At 44.4% G+C, this 13,925-nt stretch overlaps 1 protein-coding gene across 12 annotated transcripts in view; it reads right to left on the minus strand.

Annotated features, from left to right (window-relative positions):
* CADPS (calcium dependent secretion activator) overlaps window positions 1-13,925 on the minus strand; it is a 230,486-nt gene that overhangs the window by 100,255 nt on the left and 116,306 nt on the right. For all 12 annotated transcript variants that reach the window (XM_054160939.1, XM_054161022.1, XM_054161013.1 and 9 more), the window contains exons 8-10: window positions 12,078-12,217; window positions 10,108-10,174; window positions 734-842 (exon numbers count right to left, since the gene is read on the minus strand). In XM_054160939.1, coding sequence (XP_054016914.1) covers window positions 734-842; window positions 10,108-10,174; window positions 12,078-12,217 — 316 coding nt within the window. The remainder of the gene's footprint in view (window positions 1-733; window positions 843-10,107; window positions 10,175-12,077; window positions 12,218-13,925) is intronic.

Consider the following 13,925-nt stretch of genomic DNA (forward strand, 5'->3'; position numbering starts at 1 on the left):
TTATTTCTCTCTTGGCCCTGATCCAGCACCCATCTTTCCATTTCCCTAACATGAGAATTAACCTGGAATCATGGTCTTGACAACCAGCCTACTGTGTCATTCTTCATCTCCTCTGGGAATGCCATTATCAAGGGCATGGTGAGGATCACCATGCTCAACACATCACTCCACTGAAATAAATGTGGCACTCCTCCACTTGAAGAAGGGTCTCATGACTCAACAGGTACCTCCAGGTACCAGAGGGCTTCCTGTGCCTGCCCCTTTCACTCACTCATCCATCAGAGAGAAAACAGGGTAGGCAAAAGTGCTGCTTTGGTCCCATAAATATTTTCTACAATAAAGACAAGCATAACTGCTAACTTTTTATTTAGGGAATATAATTTGAAGGCACAGGTTAGGATCATTACTTGATTTGAGCATCCAGTTAACAATCAAATTGCATTGTGGTTTGAGTGTCTAACTCAGGCTCCCTAGAAGAGACAAGTCTTTCCCCTCCCTGGTGCAACTCCTAGCAGAGTTCCTTAGATCTATTTATAGTAAAGTCATGCACAGCTAATGCTCAGCATAAACACAAACATATTTATAAGAATGCTGATCATGGTTCAGCTGCAAGAAGGGAGAGAGGGAGAGGACTCCTGTTAGGGAGCTGTATGCAGCATGGGAGGCACGAGCACCCGTGGGTGCAGCAGCAAGCCGTAGGTACTCCTGTGCCTGGCCACAAGCTTCCCCATACCTGGCTGCGGGTCGGTGTAGTCCACAGTGTATCCGTCAAGCTGCAGCAGCTCTTGAGGTTCAGCTTTTTTCTCCCGGTAGCTGCACATAGCAAATGTATATTGACTAACCTGGAGAAAATCACAAAGCTAAGATGGCACCAGGTGGTCACAACAAGGCAAATCCAAAGTCCTTACAAATGCCACATGCTGATGGCACATCTACAGGCACCAGGGGTGGGGGGCATAATTTTGATGGTCACTGCCTATACCAGACAGACTAAACTTTCAACAAGGCTTTTGCAAAGCTCTGTTAACACACCCTGCTGCAGCAGGCATCTAATTCTCTGCATCAGTACATACAGTGGTTTAATTTCCTCCGTAAAAGGAAGCTCCACACTTTAAAACCCTCTATCATTCATCCCCAGACAAGTGCAAGAGTGACACCCTGTCACAAACAATGTGAGCTAAATTGCTAGGTGCCAGTCATATTAAAGCAATCTTAAGATCCCACTGATCTCGGCAGTTGTTGTCATCAGTGCTGTAAATGGCAGCTCTCACTCCTCTGAGGTACCATCTGCATGACACGATACATTCAATGTCAAGCTCTTGACGGAAGCCGACTCAGCTGCGGGGGCTCTGCCAGGCTCCCGAATCGCCTTTAGGAGGCCATCAGGCCGCATCAAGACCCCGCGCGTACTCGGCATGCCGCAATCTGGATGGTCGGCCAGAAGCTCGTCCAGGGAGGAGAGGAGAGGAGAGGATTCTCCGTGCCCCAGGCTAGGAACTCACGGGGAAATTTACTGTCAAATGATTTCAATGACTTTGTTAAGGTTGTGTCACATCCTGGACGCCTGACGTAATTTTATGTGTCTGGACATTTTCTTGACCTCTGGAGGAAACTTTAAAACTCTGGTGGGTGGCAGTGGATCGTGCTCGTCATGTTCGAGAAGTCGAGAGAGATTCTGGAAGAGTGGCGAGGGACTGGGCTGGGGAATGTTGCCTTCAAACTCTAGACAAATCACTCGGCTCCAAATACACATGCAGCACCTACTTTGGTGGCATCGATCACTAATAAAATGACATTTATTTAACTCAGGGGACCCGACTATTGGCACAGCGTCTCCCAGCCAGCGCTCGGTTTATTGCTGCCCTCTATGGGCTTCTGCTAGCTGCCAGCCTGCTCTCAGCAGCCCTGCCTGCACCGTGCCTTCCTCCAGGAACAGCTCCAAAAGCTACCTAAGAATAAACCCTATCATTAACACATTTGTGGGAGTAAGACTAAAAGTGATGCTTTAAGCATCTTGCATCCTCCTTAAAACTACCAGCACTGACGAAAGATTGACAAGTAACAGACCAATAGCAGGAGCACCCCAGTGCATATTCTATGCTCTGAACTTTGAATGCACACCATCGTACCGGCAACACAGAAATCCAAAAGATTAACACGAAGAAATCTAAAAATAACCTAGTGCCCCACAGCACAACATTCAGACGACTCCCGCAGTGTTCATTCAGTCGCACTTGCAGTATACTGCTGCCATCTCCTGGAGAAACCCTTGAATGTGCTTTATTTATGGTAAGATCCTGGAGATTTCAGCTGAGCGGTAAGGATTTGATTTTTCTGTGTTAGACAGCCTGAGCTGCAGGGACTGTGTGATAAATTTAATTCCTGAACTGTGAATGAAAGCTTTAATACAACTAATATTTTTTTTTTCTCCTGTATGCTCCACAGCAACAGGTAAAATTCATCCAATATTTCTGTTTCCTCTTTACTGACCCTGAACTTGAGGTCTGAATTTCAGGCTCTTCATGTAAAAATAATTTCTCTCATCTTTGGACTTAGAAAATATTCTTCATCCCTATCAACAAGCCAATGATAGTGACACAACAGTAATGCACAGAAACATACTCAGGCATTTCAGAGCTTATTCTTCTCATGTTAAAAGTTATAAAAGGCAGATGTAGACAGCAGGCTCTGGTGCAGCCATCCTGGGATGCAGGCAAAGCAAATCAGTCTCTCCTATTAGCACTCATATGATTTCCTTAGGAGAGGCTGCTCTACACCATTATTAGAAGACACCTTTAAGAGAAATCTACAGGTAGGTTTGCAATGTGTGATAAGCTCATCTGAGATCATGTCCTGCTTCTCCTCTACTCATACAACTCTGTGAAGCTCAAGCTCAGGACCACTCAAGCACCTGCTGGCAGGAAGCAGGCCAGGATCAGCCTGGAGGGGGAAGTTAACTATTGATGGCCTCTGGAAAAGCTGCTGACTGTGCCATGCAGAGTGTCTGAACCTACACAACTCCAGCTACTGACCTCAAGCACTGGCATACCAACCTGTCTGTCATGTCCTGCTGCCCAGAGTATTACCTGCCTGAGCTCAGAATGATGCTGAAGTTGAAGCCCTGGCTACCAGTGCAATGTGGCTCCTTCCATCTACAAACAATGGTAAAGCAAAACCAGACAAAATGCACCAAGGTCATGCTTCACTGATGAACAGCACTGTAGGGTAAAGTGGAGACTGCAGTTTGGCTTTCATCAGCCCTCTAAAATACTGTGCTTTATAGAGCCTACTTTCTGCAGAAGCTTAGAAATGGCCAGACAAGTGAAACAGTTAATAACAGAAATTAATCTTACAGCCTGCTGAGTTCACACCGAACCATAGCTGAGTATGAGAGTGAGCGAGCAGATGGGATGGGCAAGATGAATGGTTTGAGTAATTGGAAAAAACACAGATACAGAGAGGAAACTGAAGGAAGATAGAGGAGAAATCTCTGCCCAGTGAGGGACAAACTCTCAAAGCAGCTGGGACTTCATCCAGGGACTTGATGAAGGCCAGGAAAGGAGCATCTAAGGAAGCTGAACTAAGAAAAACTAAAAGAAGGAAAATAATACAAGGCTGCCCTGGCTGGTTCATTAAAAAAGAAAATAAAAGGAAAAAAAAAAGCTTTAAGAAATAATTTGAGATACAAGAATAGAAGGAAAAGAAAGTAGAAAAAAGACTAAAACCCAAAGAGATTCAGGAAAGCGGAAGCAGACAGCGGGAGACAAATGCCAAAGTTCAATATTTTCAGGCTGCTAAATTAGATCTGACTTTCTTGGCACTTGACCATATTCTGTCACCAGCTATATAATCCAACTGATTAATAAATACAGTAGATATGTATTAACCACTCCTGACTTTGTCCTTGTTTTTCCACCAGAGACTCCTGCTCTAGCGTGCACCACTTTCCCTGGGATCCTGCTAAAACCTGTTAATTGTTGTGCCTCAGACTCCGAGCTCAGTCATTTGCCTCCCCATTTCCCACTGTTGACATAACACCGCTCCACTTGGGTTAAATTCTTAAATGGACCTTTCCTAGATTAACAGCATGCATTTTGTCCCAAGGGAGAGAAACTGTGCTAAGATACTGCCATTTGTAATACAGCTTTCCTCTTTGATGGGAGACTCTTGTCCTCTGGTTGCAGCTGTACGTCGCCTCCCGAGCCCTTTCCTGACACAAATGAGCAGAGGAAATGATCTAGCTTAAAGAAAAAAAAGGTGAAAACAACAGTTTTCCCATCTCAGCACACCCAGCCAGCCCTAAGCAATTGCACATAGCAGTTGTCCTAACTTCTTCCCTCAAGCAGGAGGTATGCATGAATCCTCCTTGGGCAGAGCTGTGAGATGGGAAGCCATCCCGTGAGTACAGATCAGACATGCAGCACCTACCATAGCCAGGTGTAACAAGATGTGGCGTCTGCTTACCCTGCGGTTTACAACATTTTGCATTTATCACTGACACTCAAGGTTTCTCAAGAATTGCCACCTATGCTTAGCTCTCAGTGAGGGTTTAACTGAAAACATGATTTAATATGATCACGGGGACCAGCTACGGGTCATTTGCTTTGACTTGAGGACCACACTCTATGACCACTGGTGCAGTACACTGCAATTTTGCTGAATTATTTTCAAATTCTGTTGGTTAGTTGGAGTTACTGAACACTTACTTCATTTCATTTGCTCTTGAGTCAGCTGAGTTTTGCTAAAAGCAGGAACTGTCACTGTTAGTCTAAATTATAATGAGTTCAGGGAGTCTGTCACTGGAACAATAGATCCAGGCGTAGACACTGCAACTGGTTTTAATCTGCAGAGAGTTGATCTGGTTCCAACAACATTCTGCAAACACCATCAGACACAATCAGCTGAAAACTGCTTCAAGCTACTCTGTAGACATGTCAACCAGGTACCATGGAGTGTTACTTCCCATATGCTGCCAGAGCAGGGAAATGGGGTTATGACAAGGGAAGAACAGATTCAGTCTGAAATCTTGATGTAATTAATTCACTTGCCCTTAAGAATCATTACATGACATTTCCTATCGCAAAGCCAGCAAACCCACCAGAACCAACAATCGTGTTATTGCCAGTACAGCACCTCAGACCTTGCAAAGAACTAATACAGGCTCTGTCAGCTATCAAAAATTCCAGCTTTTGCACAACCAAGGGTCTAATTGGCAAACTGGCTGAGATTTGTAGGCTGTGCACAGGGAGCTGACATAGCAACTTAGGAAATACTTGAAACATCTGTGATGGATGGACATTTTCTCTCTTAACCAGTCACAGAGAACTTTGCCCTTAATTGCTCCACTGCTTTCGCGTACCACTGCCACTGGCCTCACTGTTGCCTTTACGAAGCATTTTCCTCACTTGTGATGCTGCGGACCATTTCCATCCAAGCTCAGGGCCATATTCTGCCATCACTTTCACACTGCATATCTCAGGATTTAAAATTAGGCAAGTAACGAGTCTCTGCCATGTAATTTACATCTAATCAGTATTCTGCTCTTCTGCTGCTCATCTCAAAGGGTGTCTACGAGAAGGGTGGGCAGCGTGCAGAGAGGACTGCGATTCATTCGGAAGAGAAAACTATCCCCTCTTAATGTGGGAGTGCATGCTGGAAGAGTGTATGCACCAGCTCTGCCAGCTGTGCCATGCTGCAAACCTTCCCTGAGGGTTTGAACTAAGTCCACCTAGCAATGCATGCACTGTAGAGGTGAGGCTGAGTCCTCGAAACAGCACAAAGGAATCGCTCTCATCCACTACACCCAAACAAACCCTCTCCACTTCTGCACAACCCTCGCAGCTACACAGACACAGAAGGTGCGAGGGATTATTCCACCCAAATTACAAGGCAGTTATTGCTCCTTTCCCCTTCTCTCCAGGACTAACAGAAGCCAAACAGCAATAGCCAATGGGAAATGCTCCCTGCAGAGCATCCTTTTTCTACATATGCACACAAACCCTCCACTCACACCGGTGAGGCATCACTGACACAAAAGAGATAAACTGCCATCAACACCTTCCTCCCTGGTGCCGCCCATGCAGTTTGCCACCTTTGTTGCCTTGTTTAGATGGTTATGAAGAGTCTGAGTAGTTATTCTCATGAACCTCTCAACCGCTGGTACCAGAAAGCAGAGCGGTACCATCCAATAGCACTGCGGCAGCGTCCATCTGAAATGGGGAAAGAGGAGCAGGAGAGGGCACGGGACCAGGAAGAGGAGGCTACACAGTCAGGGATGGCAGAGGAGACAGAGCTGCAACAGAAGATTTTACAGGTAAGGGACAGGGTCAAGGGATCAGAAAGGAAATGTTTAGCTATTCTTTCAAACACACTGCCCTGCCCTCTTGGGGCAGTCTGACCAGACCACTATACCACAAATGGATGTTATGCTTTGGACTCCATCTCTCAGCTCTGGTGCAAGCCAGAGCCTGGTGCAGATGAGCAAGCTCCTGAAACAGGGGGTGCTCCCTGTCCGTTCTTTATGTAATGGAGTCAGGTCACCTTCCTGTGGGGGTTATTTTCTGCCTCTGGTTTAGCAGAGTTCAGAGCATCCTGGACATCAACACCTTTGCTGCCAATCCCTGTTCATATCAGCACCCATCCTTTGCATTGCATGAAAAGCAAATGACAAACATACGGACAGCAAAGTATTTTTATTCCATCTTTATTGCCTGCTGACATGTTCAATATGCTCAAACTACATCTGAGGGACTGCATAGAGAGTGTTTCTTGTTTATATTTGATGTACGGCAGAACACTTTACATTGCACCAAATGTTGAGCAAACGGTAACATAACAGAGAAGCTGCAGTGGCAGCTGGAATTTCTGAGGTGGGCTACAGAGACTCTCTGAGGGCAAAAGTCTGCTCATCTTATTCAAATGACTTGCTTTTCTGGCCAAATCCTGCTCTTATATGCCAACTGACGAATACAGACCTAGTAACATGAGAAAACATGGAATAACTCTGAGAGCTTCAGTTCCACAGCAAGCTGACAAAATAGACAGGAACTGAAAACTAGAGAAGTAACTGCAACCACACAGAATGGCCAGGAGAAAGGCTCCTTGAAAGACACACAGGAGCCCATGCCTAAACCAGCAAACCTGTGCACAGAGGAGTATCAATAGATTTATTTATAGGAGAAATAATGTTACAAAAGAGGATTCTCTGCTCTGAAGAATTCCTGTTCATGAGGAAAAAGGTGTTGAGAACTTGGGCGAACAGGAACGAATCATCCCTCAGAGAAAAGCAATATAGACAATAGAATAGAATAGAATTAATCAGCTTGGAAAAGACCTTTGAGATCATCAAGTCCAACCTGTCACCCAACACCATCTAATCAACTAAACCATGGCACTAAGTGCCTCATCCAGTCTCCTCTTGAACACCTCCAGTGATGGTGACTCCAACACCTCCCTGGGCAGCCCATTCCAATGGCCAATCACTCTTTCTGTATAGAACTTCTTCCTAACATCCAGCCTAAACCTCCCCTGGTGCAGCCTGAGACTGTGTCCTCTTGTTCTGGTACTGGCTGCCTGGGAGAAGAGACCAACCTCCGCCTGTGTACAACCTCCCTTCAGGTAGTTGTAGAGAGCGATAAGGTCTCCCCTGAGTCTCCTCCTCTCCAGGCTAAGCAACCCCAGCTCCCTCAGTCTCTCCTCATAGGGCTTGTGTTCCAAACCCCTCATCAACTTCGCTGCCCTTCTCTGGACTCGTTCCAGCAAGTCAACATCTTTCCTAAACTGAGGGGCCCAGAACTGGACACAGGACTCAAGGTGTGGTCAAACCAGTGCTGAGTATAGGGGCAGAATGACCTCCCTGCTCCTGCTGGCCACACTCTTCCTGATGCAGGCCAGGATGCCATTGGCCTTTTTGGCCACCTGGGCACACAGCTGGCTCACGTTCAGCCTACTGTCAACCAGTACCCCCAGGTCCCTCTCTGCCTGGTCGCTCTCCAGCCACTCTGACCCCAGCCTGTAGCACTGCATGGGGTTGTTGTGGCCAACATGCAGAACCTGGCACTTAGATGTGTTAAATCTCATGCTGTTGGACTCCACTCATCTGTCCAGCCTGTCAAGGTCCCTCTGCAGAGATCTCCTATCCTCTAACAGATCAACTCCTGCCCCCAGCTTGGTGTCATCTGCAAATTTACTGATGATGGACTCAATCCCAGAAGATAATAAAGGAAACACACAGACAAAAGTAATCCCTCAATCCCTGCCCAAGACCAGGGTCACTGCATAATGCTTCCTTCATTGTGGTCTCTGCTGCTTCTTACCTAGGAGGCAAATTGGAATTTGCCTCCAGTGGTCTACCTCTGCAAGGACGTTGGGTTCCCCGGTGACATGCCAAGCACTCCATCTCACAAGGGACCCTCTCTCTGCATTGCTCATTTGCAAACCAGATGCCTCTAGGAATGGATTACACAGATCCTAAATCCACCACTTTCAGCTAAATCTAAATATACTATTTGGGCAGATAGAGGCATCTCTTGCGGATGCTCTACATGAACTCTCCATTTCTGTGGCAAATTTGATCCCATTTGGAGTACAAAACAAGCAATTAAACTGTTGTTCCTGATCATACTTAGTTATTTGACTAGATACTGAACTGGTGTCTCCTAGTACATGTGTCATGCACGTTACAAATCCCTTTTACCTCTCCAGGATGGATTTACTTACGTGCCACATAGGTCAGCTGGCAGCAACAAACAAACAGGGAATGCAGTTAAGGTTTCTACTGTGACAGCTGAATTTGGTGTAATGATTAACTCAAAACAAACTAACCAGTTTACACCAGGTGATTTAGGACCAGAGAAACCAGTTGTGTAATCACAGAATCATGGAATGTTAGGAGCTGAAAGGGATCTTGAAAGATCATCCAGTCCAGCCCCCCTGCCAGAGCACAATCATCTATAGCAGATCACGCAGGAACACATCCAGGCGGGTTTTGAATATCTCCAGAGAGGGAAGGTAAGGTGGAAGGTGGAAGAAGGGCTGCATCTACTTCTCTCTATACTGGCACACTAAAGCCAGAACACAAGCTTCCTCCCTCCCAGATGTGGAACTTGGTGCACCTGGTTTACACCATCTCTGTTCTTACACACAGGTGAAATCCTGGCTGTTCTGCAGCAGACAGTAGGACAGTAGAATATCACCCTCTGACCTGATCACTTTGGATCCATGCTGGGACAAGATCCCAGCTGGATCCCATGTTATTCCATCAGAGCAGGTCTGTGTTGCATTCATCACAGGACCCTGCACAAAGCCTGCATTTCTCATACTTGGAAACAACATACCCTGAGGAAGCCAGCAAGGAGGAGAGAGAGAAAGCCCAGGAGGCCTCTGTGGCTTCATCAAGTTGGTGTAAACACAGAGCTGCTCAGACTGGGGACCTGTGTTTCTGTGGCCAATGAAGTGGTTTCAACTGGCCTTTGGAAGGTGAGGCAAACTCCAACCCACCAAGTAATGACTTGATCTTTTCAGATCACAAAGGACATCTTCTGCTTGTTTTTTTGAAATTCTTAATCATGGTCAAGCACATAGATCTACCTAAACTGGGAGGGCAGAAAGCTCAGGGGGGAAAAAAGAGGGCAAAGGGAGAGGGGAAGGGAGGGAGACATTGCAAAAGATCAATGAGAGCTGTAGACACTGGGAGGCAGTAATGCAAGTGAAAGCAGAATAAATATACTGACTCTGACGCAGCCAGTGATGAGACTTCTGTAAATCTCAACAGACTTCAAATGTTACCTGGAGGCTCATAAGGGAGCATTTGTACTTAAGTACCTCCAGCCAAGACAGACCAATCTTCCTCCTCATCTCATCAATTCCTCACTAAAATCAGTTCTCCATTTCACCAAGCACTCATGTGCATCAGGAAACTCATGGCTAGAGGCTGCAACTGGGATATCCTTGAGAAGACACAGACACTTAGAAAAAGATCCATGGCTAAACAGACACCCTACCCAGAAGCACAGCTCAGCATCAATTACACACTACTAAACATGGCCAGAATAAAGACTTAAGTATTTCATGTTGTGATGTAAGACCACTTCTAGTTAAATCTGTTACCTGGACCAGGACAAAGAATCGTTTTTTCCATCTCTTCCAAACATTTTTACCAATGGCCCATAAATACCTAGGAGAACAGAACAGGTGAATTCAGTACACAAGTGACCATATGTTGTTCTCTTGCTTTTCAATATGCTTTCTTTACACCTGGCAAGTCAAGTTAATGCAAGTCAAGTTTATTTCTAGCCTGGACAAATAGCCTGCAAAGAAAGTGGCACAAAACGCTCCCAGAGACTTAATGTTACACATTAAGTGTCCTCTTTGCCTTTCACAACTTGCTCAGAAATTAGAAGCTCTTTAATGCCAGGTAACAGCTACAATATGGTCAGATAGGTGAAAAATACACTTACAAAGGAATAATTAAGGGAGAGAAACCCCAAACATTGCTTTAAGCCTTCACAAAACCATTGGCTTGAGGTGAGCTGTCAAATACAGGGGGACTTACTACATCAAAACCAGTACCCAGGTTCCCAGTATCCACTGGACTGACTAAACTGGACACTTCACCGAACAGCTTAACTCCTAGAAATTTGCTTGGCTACAGATACTGAAGCAAAGTGAAAATTTCTAAGGAGTAGTGAATTCACTGTTTTATACAGCAGAAGAATTAACTTTAAAAAGTAAAGTTCAAAACGAGCATTTAATCTCTGTGACACTGTAACAGAAACCAGGTGAAAATAGTGGAAGCACCAGACTGAAAATAAACACAAGGACATCATTCAGCATCACTATCTTTTATGTATTGTTATAATTACTTTGGTTTAATACATAGGGAAAAAAATTTCCTTTTGGTTTATGTTAGTGGTTCCTTAGGCCAGTAGAGATCCAGCATAATCTAGGTGAATGCTTAAGCCACACAACTCCCAAGTCATGCTAATGTGGGCACTGAGCTCGTGGCTACATCAAGGACAGGATAATAAGTGTCCTTTTTGCTATTGCTGCTAACATCTGTAGAACGACAACCTCAGTTCTGAACAGCAAGCCAGCATCATAAACCCCAGGGTTTTAAGCAGCAGCTTGTAAATCAAATGTTAATTGAAGGAAGCCTAAGAAAATCTAAGACTGCTCAGGTCCGTTGCTGTCAGATGTGGTCAAGGAAACAAAAAACTGTCCTTTGTTGCTTTTGATGTTTGTGATTGTGGTGAAAAAATAAACTTCACATGTGGCTGCCATTGGCTCTGATCTCACTAGCAAAGACAATAGGAGGAGAAGGAATTAAAAAACAGAATGAGTGATCCAAACCATCTGATAATAGATCAAATCTACCAAAACACTGTGAAAATAAGAAACAAAGTCACTTTTATAGTTTCTATTTTATTGACATCCTCAGCTCTGAAGAGCTAACAGAAAGAAGCTTGCCAATGACGTTAGCTAGATCTTTCCAAGGATGATCTAATTTATTCCACGACGGTGGAAGCCTCTGACCCTCATTTTTGGAGAGGAGAGGTTTATTGTTTCACCTTCCAGGTCTTCCGTCCTACTCCTGGCAAGTGCTTAGACCAGGCAACTAATATTTAAAAGTGGTGTTTGTATCAATAATGGTAATCACAGTGGAGTTTATTTCAAGTGGAAGGTGCACTGTGCTTTTACTTCTGAGAAGTCAATACAGGGAAACACAGAATAACTTAGGAAATTACACCATTCTCAATAGCAGTCAGGCAGTTCACCTATTATTTCCTTAGAGGAAAAAAACCTAACCTAGCAATTTCCTGAGGAATACTGCTTAAAATTTAAACTGTTTGGCTGATGTGTGTTAAAAAAATAATAATCTATGTTTAGAACATGGAAAGTGCCTTATGAAAAATGGAACTGATACCATTTTTATATTTATCTTTCTTTTGACCACCTGCAAAGTTGAGGAAAGAGTTTCTCTCCTGGCACTTTAAAAAAAAACAAGAGAGACAATCTCTTATGGATATTCAAAAGGGAAGATGAAGAGTTCAAGAGGTAAGATGGAGGCAAGTGTTTACCCGGAGTGCTTCATGTTTTGAGGCTTATCCATCCGCACAGCAAGCTTGATCTTCAGGTCTTGATCCGGGCAATTTTTGGAAACAGTCATTTTGTGCCACTCTGATTGCTTTGGGCTATTCGGAGTAGGGTGGAGAACAACCTGCAAAGGTCAAAACCAACAAAGTTACAGGGAGAATTATTCACAAAATGGGCTTTTATGGGGAACACCAACATCAGATGAGCTATTTTTGCCCCAAAAGTCAGTCTGGAAATTTCTATTCGCGTCAGTGAGGATGGATCTTTATGGCTTTTTAAAAGTACAGCTTGTTATTTTGAGAGTTGCTCATATATTCTGTGAGTGCCATTGTTTATGGGGCTGTGTGGCACAAAACCTCGTTATCAGTTCCCATTGTTTAAGGAAAGACCATGGTGAAAAAATTGTCCAGATAAAAGAGTCTAGAAATTATGATGATGGACTAAAAATCAGCAACAAGCTTTTGCTAAGGTTGCCCACTCCAACTGACAACTTTCAGACTCATAGAACTTGGGCAGCCTCCAACCTTCCTGACATTCCCCATGTAAGGTGTACTGAGGGCTCAGAAAGCCCTTCCTAAAATGGTTATTTATTGCTGCTCTCATGTTGTGGGGAAGCTGGCTCAATATTTGTGTACTGATAAGACTGGATGCAGTAAACAACATTTTATGGAGGCCGGTGCACTATGACAGTAGACAAAATCTGCATCCCCTGTCACAACATCAGTGGCTGCAGGACTCTGCCTTGATTTCATGCAGTAGGGAAGCGATGGGACAATCTCCAGATGGGGTAAATCGGCACACCACCAATGGTGGAGCTGTGAAGATGACCATAAATGTTGTTGGTTTGGCTCATCAAAGAATCTGAAAGGCTCCAAGAGGCGAGTCGTCTTTCCTGATCAGAGTTGTGCTTTTTCCACTCACCTATTACCCCTACAAAGCAGATCTGCTCTCTCAGAAAGCAAGCCACAAAATATTCTCCCAGAACTACATCACATCCATTCATGTGTCCTCTGAAGTAGTGTTTAACCCTCTCCTTCCTAAGCCCTTCCTCTTCCAATGCTTTCACTCTCAGAGGTGACTTTGTCTAACATGAATTCATTTAAGATTGCACTGTCCTGTAGTAAGATGAATCTCCTTTAAATCCATTAGACTTTATGCAAACAAACCATTTCACAGATGGCAGCATCCACCCAGTTCAGTGGCAGCAGTCATTTGATGTGCTGCTGTCATTCGTTTGTCACTCAGGTGTGGTGTGTGCTCCTGTCAAACTCCATCCCAGACTATAACCTTGTATTTCTCTGCTCTTCAACTTTACTGCTGAGTCAACAACCTAAGGGCACTTTTCCACCAAAATATCCTTGATGCTATTATCCTTTGACAAATGATTTTAAAAGTTATTTTATTGCCTTCTCCAAAGCCTGAGGTTAACATCAGTGGATTCTTGACTTCACTCTTACTCATCAACATTATTTATTACAACTTTTATTGAGTAAGACTAATACCTTATCTGCCAGGAATCTGATGCTGTTATTAGTTACATAGATAACTGAGCAACACCAGTCTCTACTGGATCACTCTTGGTAAAAAAAACCTACATGGGGCATTGTTAAAAACATGGATGGACTCAAACTCTGACCAGTAGCCAAGGACCCCCACTGCAAGGCAGGCCATGCAAGCACGCAGACTAGCAGTGAACCGCATCTCTTGGCAAGGCAGCAACCACTCAGGGTGTTTGGGATGCTCTCTACTTTGATTTCTAACTCTTTTTCATCAAAAGGTGTACAAACTTTGTTCAGTGTTGTTGTAATTCATGGCTCTTCCCCTTCTTGCTT

The sequence above is a fragment of the Dryobates pubescens genome, chromosome 1 (genome assembly GCF_014839835.1).
Source record: "Dryobates pubescens isolate bDryPub1 chromosome 1, bDryPub1.pri, whole genome shotgun sequence".
NCBI lineage: Eukaryota > Metazoa > Chordata > Aves > Piciformes > Picidae > Dryobates > Dryobates pubescens.